Source organism: Mesoplodon densirostris, chromosome 15 (genome assembly GCF_025265405.1).
Source record: "Mesoplodon densirostris isolate mMesDen1 chromosome 15, mMesDen1 primary haplotype, whole genome shotgun sequence".
Classification (NCBI taxonomy): Eukaryota; Metazoa; Chordata; class Mammalia; order Artiodactyla; family Ziphiidae; genus Mesoplodon; species Mesoplodon densirostris.
The window spans coordinates 19,769,721-19,795,713 of NC_082675.1; the positions used below are offsets into that span (position 1 = coordinate 19,769,721).

At 43.2% G+C, this 25,993-nt stretch overlaps 2 protein-coding genes across 5 annotated transcripts in view; both read left to right on the forward strand.

Annotated features, from left to right (window-relative positions):
* GRK3 (G protein-coupled receptor kinase 3) overlaps positions 1–25,993 on the forward strand; it is a 119,838-nt gene that overhangs the window by 87,097 nt on the left and 6,748 nt on the right. For all 4 annotated transcript variants that reach the window (XM_060118546.1, XM_060118547.1, XM_060118549.1 and 1 more), the window contains 9 exons: positions 2,386–2,464; positions 4,172–4,302; positions 6,487–6,581; positions 11,163–11,270; positions 18,758–18,824; positions 19,265–19,365; positions 20,050–20,116; positions 20,868–20,963; positions 23,912–24,074. In XM_060118546.1, the coding sequence (XP_059974529.1) occupies positions 2,386–2,464; positions 4,172–4,302; positions 6,487–6,581; positions 11,163–11,270; positions 18,758–18,824; positions 19,265–19,365; positions 20,050–20,116; positions 20,868–20,963; positions 23,912–24,074 (907 nt within the window). The remainder of the gene's footprint in view (positions 1–2,385; positions 2,465–4,171; positions 4,303–6,486; positions 6,582–11,162; positions 11,271–18,757; positions 18,825–19,264; positions 19,366–20,049; positions 20,117–20,867; positions 20,964–23,911; positions 24,075–25,993) is intronic.
* On the forward strand, positions 24,814–25,214 carry LOC132503030 (phosphatidylinositol N-acetylglucosaminyltransferase subunit P-like). The gene is given in 3 exon segments (XM_060119369.1): positions 24,814–24,947; positions 24,949–24,970; positions 24,972–25,214. Coding segments are annotated over 3 exon segments (399 nt in total).

Below are 25,993 nucleotides of genomic sequence, written 5' to 3' on the forward strand. Positions count from 1 at the left end.
CTTTTTGTGTCTGGCTTCTCTCACTCAGTGTTGCTTGCGAGATGCATCTGAGTCGTTGCTCTTAGCAACAGCGCCTTCTGTAGCTAAATAGCAGGGGTCACCAGGCTATGTCTGTGGCCCAGGGACCAAATCTGGCTTGTGTTCACAGCCCATGAACTAAGAATGTTTTTTTCCTTTTTAAAGCATTGTAAAGAAAAGAAACAGAAGAATATGTGATAGAGACTGGATGAGGCCTGCAAAGCTTAAAATATTTACTGTCTAGCCCTTTGCATAAAACGTTTGGTGGCCCCTGTTCTATAGTATTCCATCATATACATGTGCCACAATTCATGTATCCATCCTCCTGTTGGTGTAGACATTGGGGTTATTTCCTGGTTTGGGCTATTTTGAATAGTGCCATGAGGACCATTCTCATGTCCTTGGTGCACATGAGTACAGATTCTCGTGCACCTGAGTACAGATTGCTGTTGGGTAAATACCCCGGTGTAGAAATGCTGGCTCAGAGGCTTTGCAGGTAGTGATCAGCTTTAGCAGATCCCACTGAACATCTTGTGAAAGTGGTAGTACCATTCCGCCTTCCCAGCGCCATATTGGAAGTTCCATTATCTCCATACCTTTGCAACACTTGGCATTGTCAGTCTATTTAACATTAGCCATTCTCATGGGTTTTAGTGATGACACATTGTGATTTTCAATTTGCATTTCTTTAGGGAAAACTGAGGCCTAACATCTGTTTATAGGCTTGCGGGCCGTTTGATACTCTCTTGTGTGAAGTGTCTACATTATTATTGTTGTTGTTGTTGCTCTTTTGCCATTTTTCTACTGGGTTGTTTGCTTTTTCTTTATTGATTGTTGGAAGTTCTTTATATATTCAAGATATATATGGATTGCAAATACCTTCTACCATTCTGTGACTCACCTTTTTACTCTCTTACTGGTGTCTTCTGAAGAACAGAAGTTCTTAACTTTTATTTTAGTCCAGCTTATCAATATTTTTATTGTTAGTGCTTTTTGTGGCCTGTTTAAGAAATCTTTTTTTTTTAAGTTGTTTTTTTTTTTTAACAAGATGTTGGGGTTAGGAGTTTATTAATTAATTTATTTATTTTTGCTGTGTTGGGTCTTTGTTTCTGTGTGAGGGCTTTCTCTAGTTGTGGCAAGCGGGGGCCCCTCTTCATCGTGGTGCGTGGACCTCTCACTATCGTGGCCTCTCTTGTTGTGGAGCACAGGCTCCAGATGTGCAGGCTCAGTAGTTGTGGCTTACAGGCCTAGTTGCTCCGTGGCATGTGGAATCCTCCCAGACCAGGGCTCAAACCCGTGTCCCCTGCATTAGCAGGCAGATTCTCAACCACTGCGCCACCAGGGAAGCCCCTAAGAAATCTTTGCTTCACCCTAAGGTCCTGAAGTTGTTCTCTTTGGTTTTCTCCTAGAAGCTTTATTGTTTTACCTTGAGGTCTTTATCCACCTGGGGTTGACGTTAGTGTGTGGTGTGAGGTAGGGGTGAGCGTCCACAGCTGATTGTACAGATAGCCTATTGCTTCGGCAGCACTGATTGAAAAGGCCATGCTTTCCCCCCACCCTGCTGGGTCACTTTATTACAAGTCAAATGAGCATTTACATGTGGGTCTACTTCAGGATTCTGTTCTGTTCTACTTGTCTATTTGTCTGTCCTTGGGCTAGTTCCATACCGAATTACTGTTGCTTTACCATAAGTCTTGATATCTAGCACTATGAGTTTTCTAGCTTTATTTTTCTTCAAGTGTATCTGACCTTTTCTTGGCCGTTTACATTTCCATATAAATTTTGGGATCAGTTTGTCAATTTTCATTTTAATTAAGAGTGCATGGAATCTAGAGATTCATCTGGGGGAAAATTGGCATCTTTACAATTGAGTTTTTCTGTCCTCGGCTCTGGCACATGTTTCCACTTTCAAAAGCTAATTTAATTCCATTTTTGTTCTCAGTGTTTCAAAACAGTAATACTGATAACATTTCCCCCCATGGTATGGTTCTTCCAAACTCAGAATCAGAGATTGAAATGGATACTTGACTAGCCAGAACTGAAATGTAGACCAACAGAAAGACTAGCACGGCAGTAATATTTTTCTATAGAATCTGAGTCTTTTGAAGATGTAGATAGAGGAGTCATGATTGAATCAGAGTGATAGAGCACCTTTGAGTTCATCTCTAATTAGCAGTGTTGTGTCTCTCTGCATTTTTCCACAGAACCAGACCCACTTTCCTGGGTCTGTTAAAGTTACCAGGTAGGTGTCTGTGTTTCATGCACGGGGCAGTGGCATGGATAAAAAAAAATGTGTAGATGGTGTTTGGCAGTAGATGTGCTTTCCAGGGCAGCTTTTGCTCTTCTTACATGTTTTTTTCACTCTAGGATTGTCCTTTCATTGTCTGTATGACCTATGCCTTCCATACGCCAGATAAACTCTGCTTCATCTTGGATCTGATGAACGGTAAGCAAGACTTAGGAAGTCTGAACACACTGCAAGACTTTGCCATGATGTTGTTTGTTTGTGTTTTCATGATGTTTTATCTTAGCTTGCATTGCTCCAGACAGACTGGCCATTTGGGTCTTTCAGGTAACTAAATTCCTCCTGAAGTTTAAGGAAACCTTTTATTCTTCAATTTTCAGTTAAACTTCATTTAAAAATGTTGACTGCCATTTCTCTCTGGCCCTCCCAGTCTCTCCCCAGGAAGTTGCATTTTCTAGAAAAGACTTTCATAAAATAGTTAAAATACAGTGAAACTTGATTTTCTGGAATGCAACTGGCCTGGATGTTTAGTTTGCATGTTCCTGGCCCTCACCTTTTAAGAATGAAATGCCTCCTAAAGATACATAGGCTGAAGATAGAAATGTATTTAAAAACCAACTTTGAAGGACTGACTTTGGGTCAGGACAGATTTTAGCCCAGTCTTCTATGCCTTTAGCCCAGTTCCACTGTACATTGATCTTTTAAACTATGACTGATGACCCAGAGAATGATGAAAGAGTTTTAGCTAGAAAAGTAGTTTTTTAATACTAGAAAGTGACATGATATATACTCAAAGCATTTTTAGTAACAAGAGCTGAAATTAAAAGACATTCAGTTCAACAAATGAAACACCTTTTTTGAAATTCGCTTGAAGTTTTATTACATTTTGAGTGTTTGATTTAAAATCGGACCTACCCAACAGCGTGAAGGAATTTCCACACACATTATAACGAGCAGACACAGCCAGACACAGCGGCATGTACCCTGTGTGAGTCTATTTATGTGACTATCAGAACTGGCAAAACTAATCTATGGGGGGAGAGGTTACAGTAGAGTCCGATTAGCTTGAATTAGGGGCTGTGAGCTGATATACTGCCTGGAATGGGCATGGGAAGCCTTCAGCAATGCTGGAAATTTTCTACACCTTGATCTGGTAGTGGTTATACAGGAATATGTGTGTGTGAACAGGAAGATACTTATAAAATCAAGGGCAGTGAAGTTGGACACACATGAACTTTCATAGATCAATTGAGGCTCTTCTTTTATACTTTATAAGAACATTCCCTTACCCTGTTTGTGGCCTTCTTTGTCTCTGTAACTTGAGGCCATATGATGATTTACCTTTTCCAACATTTTATTATGAAAACTCCAAACATATGGCAAAATTGAAAGAATTTTACTGGGGTCACCCGAATACACACCACCTGGGTTTTACCAGTTAAAATTTTACTGTATTTGCTTTCTCATATATCTATCAATATGATCAATGTGTTTGTTTTGTTTCCTTACTATTTATTGTCCACAGAATGAGTTGCTAAGCCACCTACTGGATCACTACATGGGTTGATTCAGTTATTAGACAGAGCGCAAGTAATCAAAGCACATTAGCTAACCCTCCCTCCCCCTTGATGGTACATCTGGGAACTGTGATACCTGTCAGAGAACGGTGGCTTTGTTTCATATCGTCCTGGCCATTGTCACATCTAAGTCTTCTCAATGTTTTAGTTTTCTCTAGAATTTTTAAAGCGTTTGGTCAAATTACAGAAATCAATAACATATATATATATATAGACAAAGCAGAAGCATAGTTCACCTTTTTCGACTGTATCATAACTCTGCAGGATGACAGTGATTTTTGTTGCCTTTAAATTAATGCACTGAATTTAAATTCCTCGTCTCTGATTCCAGGGGGCGATTTGCACTATCACCTTTCACAGCACGGGGTGTTTTCTGAGAAGGAGATGCGGTTTTATGCCACAGAAGTCATCCTGGGGCTGGAACACATGCACAATCGGTTTGTTGTTTACAGAGATTTGAAGGTAAGGCCATTGGACAGACTCCTTCCATTTATCGGACCTGTGCAATAGGTATGGTATTGCAGTTGTGGTCTTCCAGGCGTTTCCACCTCTTTCATGGTACCCTGTCATTTTCCTCGTCTCAGCCCCGATAAAGGCATCACCTTTGTGATGTCGGTCTCCTCCAGACTCTGAACTCTGTTCTAAGGACTCCATCCTACTTGTCCCTATTACCTCTGTGTCTGGTGCAGCACATATGCCAACTCAAAAACTTTAATTGGTTAATTAGTGAAAAGCAGGGTAGGGGTGTTTTGTTGTCGCCCATTTTACAATTGATTGTAATTCCATTAATGTTCACTAAGCAACTGATTTGGCCCTGGCTTGGTGTGAGACCAGGAGGTGTACAAAGGTGAACTAGCAGAGAACATATATGTCTTACGGGAAGTATCTACTTGTGAACTAACACGTTGAAGGGCTGAGTAATAACTCATTTGAGGCAAGCCTGATCCGATCAGGGCAGAGTGGCTGACAGCCTGGAGAATTTCCCCCAAAGGGCACTCTCTGAGCCTCAGATTGTTTTGAATTTGCCTTTAAAAATCACTAATGGATTTTCAGATCCCTGAACTACGTAGCCCCAGTCTTCCATGCCTGGGCTTCTTCACTGTGGTTCTCTTTAAAATCTTACTGGACTTGAAAAAAAAGGAAATAAGTGCGTTCTGAGTTTTTCCATTCCAGACCATGACGGTTGGTCCCAGGTTCTGCGTTAAGGAGGGTGTTGGGAGTTTGCTTGGTACATCCGCGGTGATATTCGTCTAGCCAGCCGCATGAAGATGGGGGAGGAGATAAACGGGACCTTGACAAACTATAGAAACGATCACGCAGATATATAAAGGTGTAAATGATGGTGAGAAGAAAAATGATAGCCATGGCAGCTTCCCAAGGAGGTTGGGAGGAGAGTGGGTTTGCCTCCTCTCTGCTTCCTTCTTAACCTGAACCCAGGTTAACCAGCTAAAATGTACACATTATGTTCCTTTGCTCATGTGTTTTGATTAACTTTTAAAGGTTACCTCCTAAGAATCTAAAATGGTGTATTTTAGTGTTGGGCATATTATGTTTTTCACAAGGGACTTTGTAACTTTTAAAGCCTCCTGCAAGGGTAAAGAATTACTCCCTTGGCCTTCATATGAACATAAAGAAGAAAAAAAGTATTTTCATCACATTAGAAATAATTAGACACGGGTTGGCACATGACATTTTATTTCCTCATGGTGAGTTTTGCAGAAGAATAAAATACACGCCGAAGGCCCATGAAGCACCACTGTAATACATTTTAATTTAAATCTATAACTGGTTTCTAATCATCTTGATGCAGTATTTTTGTCTTCTAAGCTATTTAGTAGGCAATGGTATTATCTAATTTCTATTCAGACTTAATTCTAGTCATTCATGACTATTCATGCTTCAAGTTTATAATGGCATGCCATTATTTTTATTTCAAGCAAAACAATAGCTGATCTCCGGCAGATAAATATCAAGATGACTGTAATTCAATGTGTATTAGGGAGAGGAGCTTTGTTTTCCACGATTATGCTGACTAAATCTAATCTTAATGGATACATTTCATCAGAGTTGTGGTCAAAATCATATTTGGTCATTTGGTAGGGCCCTCTGTTGATTCTGTACTAATAAACAGAAATTACATTTATTGGGATTAATGTGGCACTGTGGAATATTTTGATTTCTTTGGTCACTATTTGTATATTTTTAAAAGATTCCTTTCTGTGCTGTGCTTCGTGGCTTCATTCTCTGAAGTCCTAGTAGTTACAGAGGCCAAGGAGCCTGTGGACTCACTCCCTTTGTGGAGAGACTCACCATTCTGGCTCGATTGCACTTCTTGCTGTGAAAAAGAAATACTTTAACTCTGATAGACTGTGGTTGTAACCCTCCAGTGTTACCTGCCCTATGTTCCATCATCAAATGAGTAGAATCCTTCCCATCTGTCATTACCACTTTCCTGCTGAAATTAACATGAAACATGTCATTGTCGGTATCATGCCCCACTCGGATGTGATGATATAATTAATGCTAGGATTCATGTGTAGGAATGAACTGTGATAAAATAATGAGCTATCAAGTACCAATAGTTTTAGAAGTTAGCCCCTGGGACATCTTGGGGACTCTTGAAGATCACTTTCTCTTTCATTTTAGCCCGCAAATATCCTCTTGGATGAACACGGACATGTTAGGATATCAGACCTTGGTCTTGCCTGCGATTTTTCCAAAAAGAAGCCGCACGCGAGTGTGTGAGTAGTATAGCACCTCTGTCACTGTCGTTTCCTAACTCAACTCGCCTATTCACTCAGACCCCGATGTGGTCATTTGTCCCCCCATTTTTTTCTTGCCAATAGCGATTTTCAGCATGTGGCAGTGCCGGGTCAGGGGAAGGTCCCGTATCCCAGGCTGTGGGAGAGGAGATAAGGGTGGTGGTGTGCTCGCTCTCACCATTTGGGGGAACATGCAGGGACCCACAGTGTAGCTGCCCGGGGGCAGGGTGTTCTAAGGGAAAGATAGGGGCCTCAGCAGAAGACCCAAATCTGTGCTGGCTGTGTGACCCTGAGGCAGTCAGCTCACCTGCTTGACCCTCAGTCTCTTTATCTATAGGGTAGAGGTAGTAATAGACCCCTGAAAGCTTATATGCCAAAGAAGATGCCCAGGCAATTGCATAGAACTTTCCAAGGAAGGCTCAGAGATCAGGTTTCTCTCTCCATCTACTTTTTCCTTCTTTTTCAAAAGTTTGGGGTTTTTTGCTAAAAAGAGATTAGAGTTCTTTTTTTAATTTAAAAAATCATGTCCTTGGGCTTTCCTGGTGGCGCAGTGGTTGAGAGTCCACCTGCCGATGCAGGGGACACAGGTTCGTGCCCCGGTCCGGGAAGATCCCACATGCCGTGGCGCGGCTGGGCCCGTGAGCCAAGGCCTCTGAGCCTGTGTGTCCGGAGCCTGTGCTCCGCAACGGAAGAGGCCACAACAGTGAGAGGCCCGCGTACCGCAAAAAAAAAAAAAAAAAAAATCATCTCCTTGCAGTTCAAGCTTTTAATGCAGGTCATATTGTTAGATCTGAATATTACATTCGTCCTCTAAACAACCATGCAGAGGAAGCTCCCTGATGCCCTGGCCGTCGGCCAGCACCTGTCCCCTCTCAGGGGACCCTAAGCTGCTTCCAGCAGTGGCCGTGCTTGTTCTGCAAGTGTTGACACTGGCCCAAGGACTTCCCTGAATCTGAGATTGTTAAAATGGCAACAGGAGTATGAAGTAGATGCCCCAGGGCTCAGCAGAAGCAGAACGGAATACGTACTGGTTTTTATTCCTATTTCTTTAGTATCAGTTTATCTGGGTGGAAGATGCGGACATATGTGCAGTTTGTAGAAAAACAGGTGACTTTTGCTTGATTTTTCTTTTTCAATATATCAGTCTTAGCAGTGGAGCTCTTAAAATTCCATTTTATTGTGCATCATTACTGTGTTGAATGGTCTTGAAGTAACTCCCAGGAGTTTCATTTCATGCATCCATGCAGAAAATAAACTATGAATCCTTTTTTTTTTTTTTTTGTGGGACTAGAAATAAAGTGGTTCTAAAACTGCAGAACTTTATGAGGGGCTGCGTTAAATCAGAATTGCCATTTAAAGCTCTGATCAGATGTTAATAGCGATTAGCACCGTTTCTGTAAACATGTTTCTCTCTTCCTACAGAATCTGGGATATGGTGATAAAAGCCTTAGCATTTTGCCAGCACTTGACAATTATGAGGCCAGAACCTGGGGTTGTATAAGCCTCTCCCAGGGAGTTCATCAGACATTTTTAAGAGAATCATTTGAATTTTTAATGCCACAGCTATTTGGTATGCTAATTTCTTCAATTTAGTATAGTCACAACTGAATATGAATCCGAGAGCTCAGAAGAGTTAATCTCCCAAAGGAATTAACTTCCAGATGCAGAGTTACTTATTCCCTTATAGGGCCTCCCCCCTTCTTAGTGTAATTCACTTGTCAGCTCTGAAAGACGGGCTTTTGTCCATAGCTGAACAGCACCTGTAAAGGGATGGGATCGGGAAGGTTGATTTCCATGTTTAAACAATGATAGTGAGGCCACTACTTAAAAAGGATAAATGCACAACAGAATTTTTTTTTTTTTTTTTTTTTTGTGGTACGCAGGCCTCTCACTGTTGTGGCCTCTCCCGTTGCGGAGCACAGGCTCAGCGGCCATGGCTTAAGGGCCCAGCCGCTCCGCGGCGTGTGGGATCCTCCCGGACCGGGGCACGAACCCATGTGCCCTGCATCTGCAGGTGGACTCTCAACCACTACGCCACCAGGGAAGCCCCAAAATTTTGTATTTTTAAGTAGAGGAGGCGTGTCATGGCTGAGAACAAAGGCCTTTAAGTCAGCAGATGTGGGTTTGAATCCTCCTTCCACATGGCACCAGCCTCATTTTTCTCCTCTGTAAAGAGGTAGTAACAACGCTGCTTACTTCACGTGACAGTTGTGAGGGTGAAGTCAACTCCTTCACGTAATAAGTATTTACTTCACCTTGGCTGTGTGCCAGATGCTGGCGATGCAGTGGGGACCGAGGCAGAAGAGCTCCCTGGCCTCCTGGAGCCAGCAGCCCGGGGGCTGTCCAGGAAGTGACCGGTCTGGGGGACAGCACTCATGCCATGAGTTGAACGTTGGCTGTCCCAGGCATGTGTGGCCGGCTGCTCTGAATATGTTGTTTTCTTCACAGAGGACCCACAGGGCATGGGTATAACCATCTACTTTTATGGGATGGAAACTGAGGTTCAGAGAAACTAAGGAACTAGAAAAAAGTCACATACCTGGCACATCGTGGGACTAGAATTAAGATCCAGTTCTGTCTGACTCCAAAACTTGTGTTCCTTACACTCTGTCTGAACTCCCTGAGGCTTTGAGAGGATCGACTTGGTACAAGATTAAAGATTTGTGTCCAGAATTTCACCCTAGACCGGGCTTCTCTGGTCTATTCAAGGCTGTAGGTATGATGCCAGGACTTCGTCAGACGCTGGCCCTTCTGCACAGCAGCGTTGTGGTTGGTTCTCCATCTAGGTTTAGACTCAGTCCCTCTAATGATGGAATCAAATTCTGACAAACTGAAAGTGAACCATGGAGCAGCCACCAAATGACACAGAAAAACTTTGTTTCTGGAATCAAACAGATCATCAGTGACTCATTGAGTCCCAGCTTATTTTATCCAGGAACACAAAGCTCAGTCCCCTGTCACCATGTCTTCAAATGCTCAAGTGTTCTTTCAGCATGAACAGCACAGATCGTCAGTGGGAAGCAGCAGGAAGTGCTAGGTGCTGCCATGTAGGCAGAAGCTGAAAACCGTGGAGGTGGGCAGGTCCAGCGCTCTGCTGTGTCCAGTGTCCACTCAGAGACGTGATCTGCGTTAACCTCATGCATTTATCCTTGTTGAGGTCTTCCCATCCCAGAACTGGGTTTTGATCCCGAGAATCGCAGGTTAAAAAGGTCACCACAAAGGTTTTCCCAGCAACAACAAAGTTAAACCTCCCCAGAAAATGGCTTGGATGCCCCTTGAGGAAATCTCTGACTCCCTCACAGTGTGCCTTTCTGACCTCATGCTGTCAGACTTTGGATTCTGGGTGGCGGAGCTTTTCTGAGGGATGGACCAGTGCCCGTTTTCACTGTTTGAGAAAAGTCTTTCAAGATAGAACTCTGAGGCAGCGAGGGTATCGGGCCCAGTGCTGATCCAGGATCACTAATGATCCAGGATCACTTCTCGGAGCAGATTCTCACTGTTTCTGAGCATAAGTTTAAAAGGATTATAATAACATAAGGATAGAGAATAAAATCCCTAACATAAGTTGAGTTCTTTTTAAGGGCCAGCACTATCCTAAGCCCCTTGCAGACGTGTGATCCTCACAGCACCCCTGCGGGATGAAGGTGTCATTTTATCACGCATTCTATCAGTGAAGAAAATCAATGAAGGATGGGAACAGAGCTACAGTGAAAGGCTTTTTCGGGGCCCTTTCAGGCCACGTCTTTGAAAGTTCCCCACGAGCCCTCTCTTGCGCGCTTGGAACAGTGCGTGCTCAGATCTCTAAGGAGGGGTGGGGAGTCGCAGAATGGGAAAGGATTTTGAGTTGCAGATAACACATATTCTATATAAATGGTTGTCCTCCCAAGTGATTTTTCTCAGCTTCCTGCAAGTCGCCTGCACATTTGTTTGGCTGAGTCCTTTGAGCTGTCAGCAGCTCTTTCCACCGGATACGTGATTTCTCCGTCTCCGTACCTGTCGGCTTGTCCCCCCACGCCCGCCCTGCCTTGGAGACCATCGTGACCGTGGAAGGGTGGGAGATACGACGGGCATATGTGCGAGCCCTGGTCCTCAGCACGGGAGGGTGGCGCCACACAGGGACGCCCATGCCCATCCCTTCCAGGTCTCCAGCGCTGCGGTGTGGTCACTGTTCACCACCCCCTCCCCCGCTCCCTCCCCCAGCCCCACACATCTCCTCAGGAGAGCCCTCAAACGGGCCTGCCCTTGGTTCCTCCTGGCTGTAGTGAGGAAGAACTCCAGAGAGATTCACATTTCACCTCCGAGACCGTGGAGTGTGTGCATTGTTCAGATTTATTTCATATGGTAATTTATTTATATTCACTCCTATCCTAATGAAGACAGGAAAGGTCGTTTTCCCACTGGGTGTTTGCTGAATCATAGTTGGTGGAAGCACTGTCGTCCCCTCCCCCTTGTTCATAGTTGCCGACATTGATGAATGATGCTCAGACCTCTTGATGAGCTGGGAATATTTTATAAGGTCTGCAAGCACAGGTTACCGCACATACCCTTTCTTCTCCCTAGGGGCACCCACGGGTACATGGCTCCCGAGGTCCTGCAGAAAGGGACTGCGTATGACAGCAGTGCTGACTGGTTCTCCCTGGGCTGTATGCTTTTCAAACTTCTGAGAGGGTGAGTGAAATGCGTCCTCTTAGTACCATCACCGTGGCCTGCACTTGGATCAAAATCAAAAATACTTACATGTTATTAGGTGCTAATATCATTTTAGATCACACAGTGATCTTTAAGCCACACACTGATCCAGGCGATGCCCACAGCTCTTTCTGCCCGTAAAAGTGAGAGTTTCTTTCCCATAAGCTTTTGGTATTTTTGTTCCATACCAGGAAGGTATGCCAACACGTTTAGACCTGAAACAAGACTTTGTTGGAATATTTCCATTGATAAGCCTTATTTTGGGAATAAGTGTTATTTTTAAATGTAGATAATCGAAGAGGGTAGGAGAATTTCTTTTCCCTGGAATTAACTACTCATGATTGTCTTGTGAGGTTAAAGCATTTTTTACACAAAAGGATGAACACCCAAAGAGAATCTGTTTTAAAAGTGTGCATCTGTTTGTGAACATGCTGAAATTTGTAGGTTTTAAAAACACAAAAATGAAATTGTGTGATTCTGTGTTTTTCATTTGTTATACTTGACCCTTAGTTCTAATCTACCAGAGATGATGAAATACAAGTGGAAAGAGGATGGAATGAAAGTGCTCTCCAAATGTGTTCTCATATTGAATGTTTAAAATTATGTTAATATTTCCATAAATTTTAAGAGTCTTTAGCCAATTTTAACAGAGAGCTGAATTGTTTAAGATATGTTTTTGATTATTCTCCATTCACAGAGATACAAAAAGCAGTTTACATTAAAATTTGCTAGTCAGGATTCTCCCTGTAACGTTGCTTCTATGAACACACAGGCCTGGTAGTTTGCTAAAGTTTCCATGTTTCCCTCAGAAAGCCTTATTGAGCATCGCTTCATCTTCTTATTACATTTAGCACAATCTGAAAAGAGGCTGGATTCCCTGTCTTCCCCCCAAACTAGGTTCCAAGCACCCCGGTTGCTTCCCCAGGACCTGGATAATCTAGTTGTTCTCTGCTCACCGCATTCACTTGGGAACTAAAATTGTATTATTGCTCAGAGAGTCAGGTCCTGTTGGTCCTTAATTGAATTATCATGTTTGTGGAGCCTGGATGGCCTTAATTCATGTCATCAGACTAGCTGACCTAATTAGAGAGTTTCTGCAAAGCAACTCAGAGAAAACCACTTCCCACCCGAGATGTTTCTCCAGCCGGCAGGAGTCCCTGCATGCATGGTAAGTGCGTCCAGACACACCATCTTCACTGAGGTCTCCGCTGAAGAAGGGGTTGGAGATTAGAATCCACACTTACAGAGTCACGAGATGATTTAAGAAAAACTCTGCACAACAGCAACAGCTGAATGCGTTAACTCAAGATTCAAAAGTCAGTTGTAGAATGTGGCAAGGAAACTTGCAAAGTCTTGCATTTAGGGCTTTGTTTGTTTATTGATTTTTGTTTAATATTGTTATTCTGTCTGTTTATAATAATGTCCATCTGTGTAGTCTAGAAATGATCTGGCATATACCATTATTTTTAAAAGATCTGAAAATTGGTTTGATCGTTATCTCTATGCCAGCAGTGTGATTTGTAGCTGATAAAGGCAGTTCCGTCTTACTTGGTCATGGTTCAAGTTTGGAGGACTGCACTGGAAGGTGGTAATTCCTTTATGACATCCTTGATCAGGCTTGATTGAAGCATTATGTTTGATGTGACCCCTATTGAGAGGAATCTTGGCCAACAGGAAGACATCCAGAGGATGGTCATGAGGATGGGATGGGATGGATGGATAAGAAGAGATGAGAATGGTGACAGCTAGAAATCGTGGCTCATATGGACAGGTTCAGAGAGCTGGGTACAGTGCTTCGGGCAGCCATCCTGTTGGCTCCAGCTGTCGGAAGGCCCATCTCATTGAAGGAGGCATACTCATCTGCACACCTCTAGACAGTGAGCATTTTCAGGAGAGAAGAGACTTCAGTTTGACGCAAGAATGTCCGTTCAGCATTTGAGCTGCCCTGTGAAGGCATGTCCTGCCTCACAGATAGCCAGCTCCCCGTCACTGCCTGGTGACCATCCACTGAGCCTGAAAATGGCAAGAATCTGTCCAATGCCTAACAAAGGGAATAGATGAATCTTCCCTACAAAGATGTATGATCGTCTGCCATTCTTTCTAATACTTGTTCAGAAGGCAATCCCAGGAATGGAGAGAGCACTGAAACCAAAGAGCGGGGAAACCTTTTTTGACTTAAGTGATTTAAATACAATTTGGTGAGCATTTATTGAGTACCTGCAGTATGCAAGAGCCTGTGCTTGATGCTGTGGGGAGGGAGGGAGGGAGGGAGCCACACACAGTCCTGGAGGAACTCGGAGGAGAGTAGATAGGTACACACACATACAAAATCGTGAGCTGGATGGGCTGTGCTGGGAGAGCAGAAATAGGATCACCGGGTCTAACCTGGAAGCATAGGGCCGACTTGACACCTTCATGTAGGAGTTGGTATGGGAAGTGTTCTCTCACAGACAGGATGGCAGGATGAAGACCTGGAGCGGAAGTTGACGATGGGGAGGGGACAGTACAGAGCAGGCGCAGGTGGTCTTTCCCCATCAACGACCTGTGAGTTGGGGGTGGGGGCGGTCAGCTGTTGGTCGCGGGGAAGGTGTGCTGAGAGAGAAGATGGAGAAAATTGGGGCAGGGCCGGGGGCCACCTAGAATTCCATGCTGTGCAGGTGGGGCTTTGATCTTAAGGCCCCAGAGACTGAGGGCTTTTAAGCAAAGGAGGGACAGAGAAAGGAAGCATCTTTTAAGCAAAGGTTGGGTTGCTCTTCAGTAAGAGGATGCTGGTGGGAGGCACGTCTAAGAACCCAGGCAAAGGTTTGAGTAGCGCTGTGGTACTGGGATCAGAAAGGCCACAAATGACTTAACAATATCGTTCTTACAGCCCATGGTGGGTTTTGTTTTTTCAGTGGATGCTTGGCTATGGACAGATAGTTTAGATTCAAGGTGATTGGGAGGATGGTCATATCACTACCAACGTCAGTGGGTATAAAGTATCAGTGGTTCATATTAAGCTCATGTTTATTGAGGGCCCTTCAGGAGCAAAGCATCATGGTGAGATCTGGAGGCGACGGAGCCTTCATCCCCTCAGCTTAAACGAGGGGTAAGAAGGTTCCATCCAGGCGTACAGGAGCGTCCTATTCAGTTCTTACACACTGTACAGAGGGAGCCCGAGTAGCTGTCTTTTCTCAGACACGAGGAGCCTAAGGAACTGAAACAGGTAACTCAGGAGCGGGTGGGAGGAGAGCGCGGCCCACGCAGCCTCCCGGGTGCGGGCTTCACAGGCCGTCTGTCCCCCGGTATCCTGGTGCTCTCACGGGGCGACCGTGGCATCAGTCCCCATGGGATGAACCAGACTCCATGCCAGCCACTCCCCAGCGCTCGTCCTCAACCCCAGGAGTGCTTGGCAATGCCCGGGGACATTTTTGGTTGTCACAACTTGGCATCTAGCGGGTCGAGGCCAGGGTTGCTGCTAAGCATCGTACAGTGCACAGGGCGGCCCCCGCTGCTCCAACAAAGGATCACACAGCTGAGGATGAGAAACTCTGCTCCAGAGCAAGTCTCTTCCCCTCCTCCCCACATCTGTGCAGTGAGGGTGACCAGTGGTCACCAAGGGTCTTTTTTTCGCTTCTGTTTTCTCTGATCAGATACTTCTCGCACTGACCAGTGTACCCCATTGCTTCTGCTGAAACACTTGTCTGAACCCTAGTTCTGTTGTGACACCCTAGAAGGATCCCACAGGGTGCAAGGGACAGGAACCTGGATGTGAGGAAGCTGTCGAGGCCCGAGAACATGTTTGCATCCCTGGACTCAGTGATGGACCCATCCGCTCAGGGCCGTATGTTGGGTGGGGGTCACTGCTTCCACTTCAGCTGACCGTCAGACCCTGAAGAGCATCTGTGTATAAAGAGGTGTCCATGTTGCAAGTGTGCAGAATCACCGTCATGATCCTCAATCTAGAGTTCATCTCGCTGTGAAGGGAAAGAATTGATGTGACAGTAGCTTTGATCTTAAACTTGTCACCATTGATTGTCAGACACGAGGAGAGAGCCCAGGTGGTGGTCTGGGGAGAACTGAGCTCTGCCTGAGGTTGCCGAGTTGGTTCCCATAGGGGAAAAAAAGGAACGTTTATAAATACTTTGGTAGCTATTGGCTTAGGTTCAAAACTCACATTTGATGTGACATGCAATCTTTTTGGTATTCTAAAATTAATTAATTAATTTTTTTTTTTTGCGATACACGGGCCTCTCACTGCTGTGGCCTCTCCTGTTGCGGAGCACAGGCTCCGGATGCACAGGCTCAGCGGCCATGGCTCATGGGCCCAGCCGCTCCACGGCATGTGGGATCTTCCTGGACCGGGGCACAAACCCGTGTCCCCTGCGTCAGCAGGCGGACTCTCAACCACTGCGCCACCAGGGAAGACCTAAAATTAATTTTTGACGTAAAGATTTGTAGTCACTTGTATTTATAAATGGATTGTTTTTGAGCTCATCTTTTCACTGTGAAATGATTGTGTGTGTGTGTGTGTTTCCCCATCATTTAGCATGCCCTTGAACGATTTCCCAACTCATTTGGGGGGAAATTTTCGGCTCTCCCACTCTGTTATTCAAAAGCCACATCTGACCACTGTACATATGAATTCTATTCCCATAACGTCCCCCGACGCAGCCAGAATGTTGCATGTGCTGTTGGAAGAGCTTGGCCCACGTCATAAGCTGTTGACAGGCCCGTTACTGTCTCCTATTTAAAGCGGCTGCGTCGGGGAGCAGCTGTGATCACACAGGATCTGCGAGCACCACGTGCCTCCCTCAGAATGGAGATCATTACTATAGGAGATTTTCTTTAACATTTTCCAAAATAGAAACAGAATCTTGGGTTTTGTTCACAAAGAATAATCAAGAAGACATTGGAAACAGATGCGCCTCAGGACTTGAAAGACCAGACTTTCTCAGCACAACAGCCCAGAACCGAAGATCCGAAAAGCATTTCCGATTGTTTCTTATTGAGTTAGACGTGGCAGAGCTATATTTATCAAATGGGATTTGTAGTGATCGGCCCGTGTGCCGGGAATGTTTTTGGCACCGCTAACTTTAACTCCCGTCCCCTCGCAAAGCCCTCCCTCTGGTCACATGAAAGAGTTTTTAAATTTAGCACGGAGCATCTCTGTCAGAACACAGTCTGCTTCTCTCCAAGTGTCTGGGCACAGCCCTCTGCTTCCAGCATCAGATGCAGGCAAGCACATGAGGGTCGAGAGCAGGAAGGGGTCCTCTGGCTTTGCACACAGGAGCCAAAGCAGATGGATTTGCCGAAACACAGGAGACCTTCACACAATCCCCTTTTATACGTTAAGGAACTCTGTGGGGGAGGAGCAGTTGTGTCATGAAGGTAGACTGAAGTTGTAGTAAGATTTAATAAACCTATATTCCTTTTCTCTTGAACCATGAACATGTTAATATCTCTGTGTATTTTGCATACAGAATGATACAAGTCAAGTTTTTAAAAATTATAGTATCTCATAAACAACAGATATCGTTTGCTATTCTATCCCATTTGCTTTTTAAATGCAATAATTTTACATTTTTCTCCTTGGAAACAATTAGGATGCAAAGAATATTTCCAATCAAAATCTGTTTTAAAGATTGGCGTATGTTTGCTTGGTACTCATTTACCTTGTTTCGATTTTTTTTTCCAAATTAATGCTTTCAAGAGATGGAAATTACTGTGTTTTTCACTGCATACAAAAGAAAGCAAGCGTTAGAGTGCCCTCTCTTGTACAGAGTGAAAATTGAAATGTTTAAATAATAAATACTCTGAAGTGGAATCATCATCATAGTTTAACTTAGTCAGTAGCAAGAGTGGGTGGACTTTTTTCTAAATCACATTGATTTATGTGCTCAACATCCTTATCCATTTTATAGAGTTAACTATTTTATATAATATCTTCCCTCAGATTATGTTATATATGCCTTATAAATAAATCTACAGGGTTGATCATTTTATAGGCATGTCTTACCATCAGAAATCTCAATCATATCCCTTCTTTAATTTTCAAGTGAATAAATAAGGCCAGGGTTTTCTAGTTTGCATGTTTACTGGTCTCTTTTAATGCTTAAGAGTATCTTTGGGTTTTTTTAATTTATTTTATTGAAATATAGTTGATTTACAATGTTGTGTTAGTTTTTAGTGTACAGCCAAGTGGTTCAGTCTTTTATATATATATGTATATATATATATATATACATATATATACACACACACACACATTCTTCTTCACATTCTATTCCATTATGGTTTATCATAGGATATTGACTATAATTCCCTGTGCTATACAGTAGGACCTTGTTGTTTATCCATCCTGTATATAATAGTTTGCATCTGCGAATCCCAAACTCCCAATCCATTCCTCCCCCCCGCCCCCCTGCCATTGACAACCACTAATCTGTTCTCTATGTCTGTAAGTCTGTTTTTGTTTCGTAGATAAGTTCATTTGTGTCATATTTTAGATTCCATATATAAGTGATATCTAAGGTTAACTTTAAAAGCCAGCTTATTCAGCATTTTTAAAATGTAAGCAAGAGTAAGAATAATTTCTTTACACAGTTGATCAAGCAGACATTCGTTTTGTACAGTTAGACTCATCCTTCTTCATTTCACAGATGTGTATCAGATACCCACCGTATACTGCCATTGTCTCGGCTACTAGCATTACATTATTTTATTCGTTCCCATCACCGTTTTGGTGACGGATATTGCATTATGCCGTTTACAGATGAAGAGACTGAGACTGGAGGTTTCCATGACTGGCTCACAGCCGGCAAACAGCCAAGTCACAGCGTGAACCCAGGGTTTCTGACTCTTAAGTCTGGGGCTGTTTGTAAGTAGGACATGAGGGAGCAGTTCTCAGAACTCCGGAGGGTCTGGGAGCACAGGGTTAGTTTATATCTCTTATCCTCAAAGGAATGTAGTGCTTAAAATTACTGGATTCTAGGGGGGAGAGTGTGTTCATCTTGGACGTGTTTTGATTTGACTGCAGTTCTTTGTATTGTTCGAGGAACTAATACCCATTTTTCTCAAAAAAAAAAAAGTATGAAAGTTACCATTATCTCAAACACGAATGTGACAGACGCCATGTGTGTGACTTTCATTGTCATAAATACCTGTTTGCTAATTTTTTTCCCAAGTGATATTTTAAATTATCACTTGGAATATATTTGCTAAAGTATATTTTGGTACCATGACTTCACTGACGTGAAGATCAGGAGTTCAAGTAAACGTAAGCCTTGCTCCTTCAGGACCCAATATATCTGATCGTCAATCTGATCATCAGTTTTTCTCTGCAAATGCTTATATGTTTATGGCTTTTGTATTTCTGCAGTTTCAAATGAGCAGTGACAGAACGTAATACCTTGCCCAAATATTAGTCAACAATGTTTGCTGTTACCTGAAACCATCTAGTGATGGAATTTTCTTTATTTCTACAGTCACAGCCCTTTCAGACAGCATAAGACCAAAGATAAGCATGAGATAGACCGAATGACACTCACCATGGTAAGGAGGTCAAAAACTATTTTTTTTGCATTATAATTTTCATGTTTCATTCCGTGACAACCAGTATTTAAAAAAAAAAAGCTTTCTTAAAACACTGGAAATAGATGCCAAGGCAAATATCAGGGTTTGCTAACAATCAGTAAGAGAAAGATGTAGAAAATCAAGAACAAAACTAAAGAAATCACATAAAAGGAAAAGTGACTGGGATGCAGAAGAGCGAGGAGTCCTGATTCTTCTGGCTCCAGCCTGTCGATGGACTCTGAAGATAAGTAACTGTTCTGTGTTTCTTTAGAGTCAATGTTAGTTGGCAATGAATCTGCAATTTTTTTTTAACACTATCCTTATGCAAAAAATGGCCTTTAAATCTGGTCGGGGTTGAGGGCACTGTTTGCCTGGATGCATTTTTGAGATCGTATTCTTCCCCCACCCCCCACCCCCAGAATGTGGAACTTCCAGACATCTTCTCCCCTGAGCTGAAGTCCCTTCTGGAAGGCTTGCTCCAACGAGACGTTAGTAAGCGACTCGGCTGCCACGGACGCGGGTAGGCCGTTGGTTCTGCCTTTCAGCGTCTTCACCTGGAAAGCAGAACAGTTCCTTTCAATACACTGAGAATCTTCCATTTCAGTTAGAGGGGGTCAGAGGGAATCACATGGGAACTATGTATATTGGCCCACGTGTTTTCCTCAGAGTCTGCAACTTCTGTTCCATGTGAACTGAACTTTAGCAAGGATCTTTGGGAAAAGCTGTGTCTTCAGTTTAGGAAGGGGTTTGACATGCACTATTCTACTAGATTTCTAGTTTGCTTCAAAATTAATATTTGGTGCTTCATATCCCTGCCATCTGATCTATGAGGACTTGTAGACATTTGCTGTAAATCTCTTTAATGTGTAGATCTCTAATTTAATTCTTAGTTAAATTTGTTCTCATGATTACAGAAGCAGATATAGATATAATCTGTGAAAACCCCTAGGTTATCTCAGGCTGGGATAAGCATCCCCAGTAAAGTATCACATGGATCATATTCCTAGGCTTAGTGTGCAGTATTTCTAAACATCACAGTGTTTCTTGGATTGCTTCGAAAGAAGCATATTTTACTTGCTGTCTTAAAGAGCTGGAAATAGTTGTCCCTGTGTGTTCTGTAATAGGAGATAATTTTTGTAAACCGTTTCTTAGATTTCCGAATGCATATTTACTTACCACTGCTGTGACTCCCTGTCTCCCACAGTGCACAGGAACTAAAAATGCACAGCTTCTTCAGAGGCATCGACTGGCAGCAAGTCTACCTGCAGAAGGTACTCCTGCTGGGACCCCACCCTGGGTACCACCCCCACTGTGCTCTCCATCTGCATCTCTGTATGCATCTCTACTCCTGGCTCTGTCTCCAGGGTCCGCCCCAGCTCTCCATCCACAGCCCTGCTTCTTGCTCTCTTATCTACGTGCTGCCTTATGGCTCATTCCCTTTGGAACAACTTCTCCCTCTTTGTTTATATGTTAAAGTGTACGAGAAACGTTTGTCATACACTTAGATACTTTTGAGCCCAGCACCACATAATTTAAGAATTAGCATGATTGTGTAGTGGCATAATCCCCTTGGCTTATCTTAAGCTACCTTTTAATATTCTCATTGATTCAGGAACACACCCCAAATTAAAGTTGTTGTTTTTTCTCAATGTTGATGATCGTCTTTGGACTCATCTTTGCATGAACTCAGACCGTTGAGGAATGATGCTCTGTTAGTCCTGCCTAATTAAGAGTAGAGTTCGGGTTCTGGTTCAGCCAGCATTGGCCTCAGGACGTTTGTGGGTGTGGGGCACCCCACCCTGCCCCATTGCAGGCGTTAAGCTTCTAGCAAACTGGGTCGTGGGGCTGCATCTCCTTTGGGGGCATTGTGAACGGTGCACTGTGATTCGTGTGAGCTTGAATGAGCCCTGCACGGACTGTGACACCTTGATGTGTTGCACTGAGATCTCTTTATAGAATAGCAGGTTGGGACCGGGCCCTGAGTCACCTAGTAACTGAACCTTTCTTCTCTGGCTCTTCCAGTACCCTCCACCCTTGATCCCTCCCCGGGGGGAAGTCAATGCGGCCGACGCCTTTGACATCGGCTCATTTGATGAAGAGGATACCAAAGGCATCAAGGTACACTGGCGATGCTTGCTTTCAGGTTTTTTTTTTTTCTTTTTTTTGGAGGGTGGGGGATTTTTTAATTGGAAATCAGGCTTCATGATTGACTTAGTACTGGCCTGTTTATGGACTGTAACTTACAGATGAATATCCATATATTTGACGAATGTAGAAGAGGTCAAGACCTGAATTAGAGACCACGACAGCTTTCTTTGGACTACCTATTTTACGTTTGATAAACTGCAAAGTGGTCACATTCTTATTGATTTGGATAGATTGGTGGTTGATAGAAAACTCACACGTGTTATGAAGCAGGGAAAAACAGCCGGGTGATGGCAGACGTACTTGGCCTCATGCCACACAGCCAGTCATCTTAGTTCTCCCAAATATCCCGGTTTCTCTGTGTCAGGATGAAAAGAGCAAACAGCGTGAATCATTTTGCATTTGTCAGTCAAAAGTGAAATAATCACTTTTTTTTTAATATATATAGCATCTTCTGCATTTTTCAAACTTTGGTTCCTATCATTATTTTCCAAGTAGACAGGGCATAATTAGAGGTGGTGAGTCATGGGAGAAAGTCACCCTGTTTTGGATGCCGAGTCAGAGCGTGTCACTACATGTCAAGTTCTCACTGCCCCCACTTTCTCAGCTTCTCCCAGCGTCTCCCCTCTCCCTCTGAGAGGCTCCCCTGCCCGTGTCTTCTCAGCTGCCTGCATTTATGGCCTTGTGTCAGCCCCCCTGGTCTTTCCTACCAGGCAGCTGTAAAGGTGATTGGGGTGCTCACACGGCCAGTTTCCCAGGATGGCAGGATGGGCGGTGGTGGGGAAGGTCAGGTGAAACACAGCGGAGAGGGCCTGGTCTGAGCCGTGGCTCCCCTGGGGACAGCAGCATGACCACCGTGCAGACGCTCGGCATCTTCTGTGGCCTGGACAGACAGGACCACCCTATAGCTTCGGGAATAGTCCTTTTACAGAGTTATCTAAAAGGATCACTGCTGTCACAGTAGAATTTTGTCATCAGACATACTTCTCTCCAGCAAAGGGCCCTAAAAGGAAAACGAATATCACGTGGGAGCCTGTGAAAATTTTGTTGTTCAAAAGAGAGTCTCATGCTTTCAATTTTGTCAACTGTATTCTGGTCTTTGGAGTCAGCCACACTGGCCTCAGATCTGCACTTATTACCTAAGGGAATCAGGGCCATTTAGGGAACCTCAGGAGCATTGGTTTTCTTGCCTGTGAAGCGAGTGGTTTCATTGCCAGGCCTTCTCTGTGGGTGGGTCACCTGTGTCGGCCTCCTGGCATGTACACTAGGAGTTTCTGTTGTGGTGGTTTTGCTTCTTCCGGAACCAGAGCTGAGAAGGCTGTGTCTCTTAAAATGCAGCCAAAATAATACATTGTTCTTTAAGGAGGAAAAAAAAAGGTCACTTCATGTAGAGCTTTGTTTTATTCATTTTTCACATAGGCCGAGTCATAAAGACCAAGGTTCTCTGACCTTACAGGAGATGGAACCGTTTGTCTATAAAGCAGAGTTGTCCATTTCAGAGCAACTACTTTGGAAAGGAGGGTGTTTTCACTTTTGCCAAACTCTGCAGAATCTGCCCCAGTGTCCCTCATCACAGGGTGCTCTCCTGGCCTTGATGCTCTAACACTGCACCGCACACACACATACACACACATGCATGAGCGTGTTCACACTCAGGACACACAAAGGTTTCAGCGCCAGGCTTGGTTTGGGCGTCTGAAGGAAGCTGAAAGGGGAAGAACGGTACACATTTTGATCTCAGAATCAGCACGTTAGGATAACAAGTCAGTAAGGGTGGGTGGAGAGCATCCTGATTGGGACCAGGATGCAGGTTCCTCCAGTGATTCCATGATTCACTAAAGGCCTGTGGGCAAGAGCCTCACCCTTGGTCTTTCTCCCTTTTCCTTCTAAATAACTTGCCTCTCTCCCATACTTATCTCTCAGGCAAGGGAGTGAACGAGTCAAGCTTCTAGAGAGATCCCTGCTTTTGAAAGACAGGCTGTTTTTTCCTATCAGTAGGATTGCTTGTCTTTCTGCCAGAAAACTGTCACTCAAATCTGTAAAACCATTTTCTTAGCTTGCTTTCAGAGTACAGGCTCACTTAGGGAGAAGAATGAAGAATTTTGAGTAATAGTTTGGAAGAGAAATGCTATCGTTAAGTGTAATTATTCTTATAGCACCTCTGTAAGGCCACATTGCCTAAAGTCTCCATGTATCTCGAGACTTATGATCATGCTGTTCAACTTGGATTCACTGGAAGGCTTATGGGCTAAATGGTAAATTTGGCCTAGTGGACCTTTTAGTTTTTCTCACTTTACAGAATAATGGGAGGGTGGTTAGAAAGCCCTCCTGGCTTCTCCCTTGTAACTGTATCTAAAACCATAGGGATCTGTTTTCACAAATAAAATATCCTCACTATAATCGAAATTATTTTGTTGCCAGATTCTTGTCACCCTTTAAAGAAAACCCTATATATGTTAGTTTCCATTGACAAAAATGCTATGAAGATGCTGTAGAAGATTGGACTGCATCTGACTGACCCAGGGATGGAAGTGAAGTGCCCATAATATATCATCCTGTGTGGATCCCGGGTGTTGCATTGTCTTTCTTTTTTTTTTTCTTTTTAAAAGATTTTATTGAAGTATAGTTGATGTACAATATCATATAACTTACAGGTGTACAATATAATGATTAACAACTTTTAAAGGTTATACTCCATTTACAGTCATTATAAGATGCTGGGTATCTTCCCCGTGTTGTACAGTATATGCCTTGGTCGCTCGATTGTCATTGGCAGAGGTTTATGACAAGTAATAAATTGTCTCTTAATGGTTATAGGCTGTTGTCTAGTTATCTTCCTACACGCAGTTATGGTACTTTTGAATCTGCTGCCTTTGTAAGCATGTTAAATCATACATATCTTGATTTCTTAAAATAATAAGCTTCTTGATTGCGACCAAGAACTCTACAAGAACTTCCCTTTGGTGATCTCTGAGCGCTGGCAGCAGGAAGTGGCGGAAACTGTTTATGAAGCAGTAAATGCAGACACGGATAAAATCGAGGCCAGGAAGAGAGCTAAAAATAAGCAGCTTGGCCACGAAGAAGGTAAAATAGCTGGTGTGTCTGAAGATATTTCTAAAGCAATGAATTTTCAAGATCTCTTGTAAGGCTGAAAATAGTATCTGGGTCGTAAAGTACTTTCCAATAGAGCGGGGGAAATGCCATAAATTGTTTTCGCTTTACCTGGCTTGGAAAAGATCAGTGTGAAATGATATTTCAAAGTCTTTAATTTTTTAAAAGTTTTTATTGAAATATAGTTGATTTACAATGTTGTGTTAGTTTCAAGTGTACAGCAAAGTGATTCAGTTATACATATATATAAATATATACTTGATATTTCAAAGTCTTTAGTCCACATATAAATAATACGTATGGAGGTCGTCAGCAGTATTTTGTCAATACACCTTCTTATCTTGGAGTTTGGGGGCCAATTTGGAAGTCTTCTTCCTTAAAGATTAAGTATCACGGTGTCAGCAACAGGGCCAGCTACCTGGGTGTCTGGCCTGTGTGGTGTCATCAGGCCGCCGACCCAGGTTAATGCTCTGCTGGCACCATCTTGACATTCTTAATAATTTTTTAACAAGCGGCCTGCATTTTCATTTTCCACAGGGGCCCGCAAAGTATAGTGAGGAACTTAGTATTACATGTTTACTTGTCAAGAGACATAAGTATATATACATACATTTATATTATAGACAGCATGAAAGAGTCACCAGGGCCGAACTGTGGGGAGAGGCCATGTGGGCGCGTGGAGGACCTGAGATTATCTAAAGCCACGGGGAAAATGGTGGAAAATTCACCGTCGCCATTGCCAGAAAGAGCGACTTATGGCTTTATTCTTTTCTTAAGCTCCCAATTTAGCTTCATACTATATCTTGTGTGGGCTTTTATTCCTGAATCTTGGCTAAGCTCCTTAGGCTTGGCCTCAAAAATACTGCGCAGTTAGTTGCACTGCCTGTGTACCTCCTCATTACTGTAGTGACTGGTTACGTGCTCTTATTTGGAATAAACATGACGAGTACCTCTCCACTCAGCTCCATTCATACAATCGCAGATAACTGTGCCAGAAACCAACAGCAGAAGCAATACCAAGAAGAAGCCATCCCAGCATTAAGAAATATTCCTATTAGTGAAGTAAACCAAATGTTCTTTCTTGCAGCCAAAGAACTTTACACCAAAAACTGAATTGTATGTAGACTAATACCAAACACTTACTACAAATTTTTTATGTAAAAATTTCGACCATAGTAATTTTGACTATCTTTCTGATTAATATCCAGTATTGAAATGTAAAAAAAAAAAAGTAAGTTGAACGTCTCTTAGATTAGTTCTATTATATTATAAATGTTATCAAATAGTAGTTACTAATGGACAGAAGAAGTAAAATCTTGCATTACCATATAGCAAGTATCCCTCCCCCCCAAAAAAGAAAAAGAGTCAGCAAGCCATATTTTTATTTACCGTATTTGAGTGCCCTATTAGGATTTCCATAGGAGAATACATAACATCCCGTATTAAATAAACCAGTCATTTTGATTCACCAAATATTGCCACTCTTGATTTTTCTAAGACTTTATGGATTTTGGATATTTAAACTTATTGTGGTTAGTGATGAAGACAGCTTTTTGTTTTACTTCTAAGCAAAGACCGTTCTGAGGTTAACATATAATAAGAATGACCAGAAACAATTTCAGTCTGTGAACAATTTGCTTTGGTGGGGGTATCTTGGTGCAGGATTCCTGGGTCTTGTCGACCATTCCCCAGTAGCATTTATCATCTGTTTAGAAGAGTGTCCACCATACTGGATGAATGACTCCTTACCTAAAAATTGCCTGAGTGCACCAAGGGAACGTGACAGCCCTTTAACTGTGTTCACCTCCATTCTGCAGGGAAAGGGGCTTTATTTCTAAGCCATTCTTGAGAGAATGGGTCCACTGAGATCACTCTGGACCACGTTTGCTGTT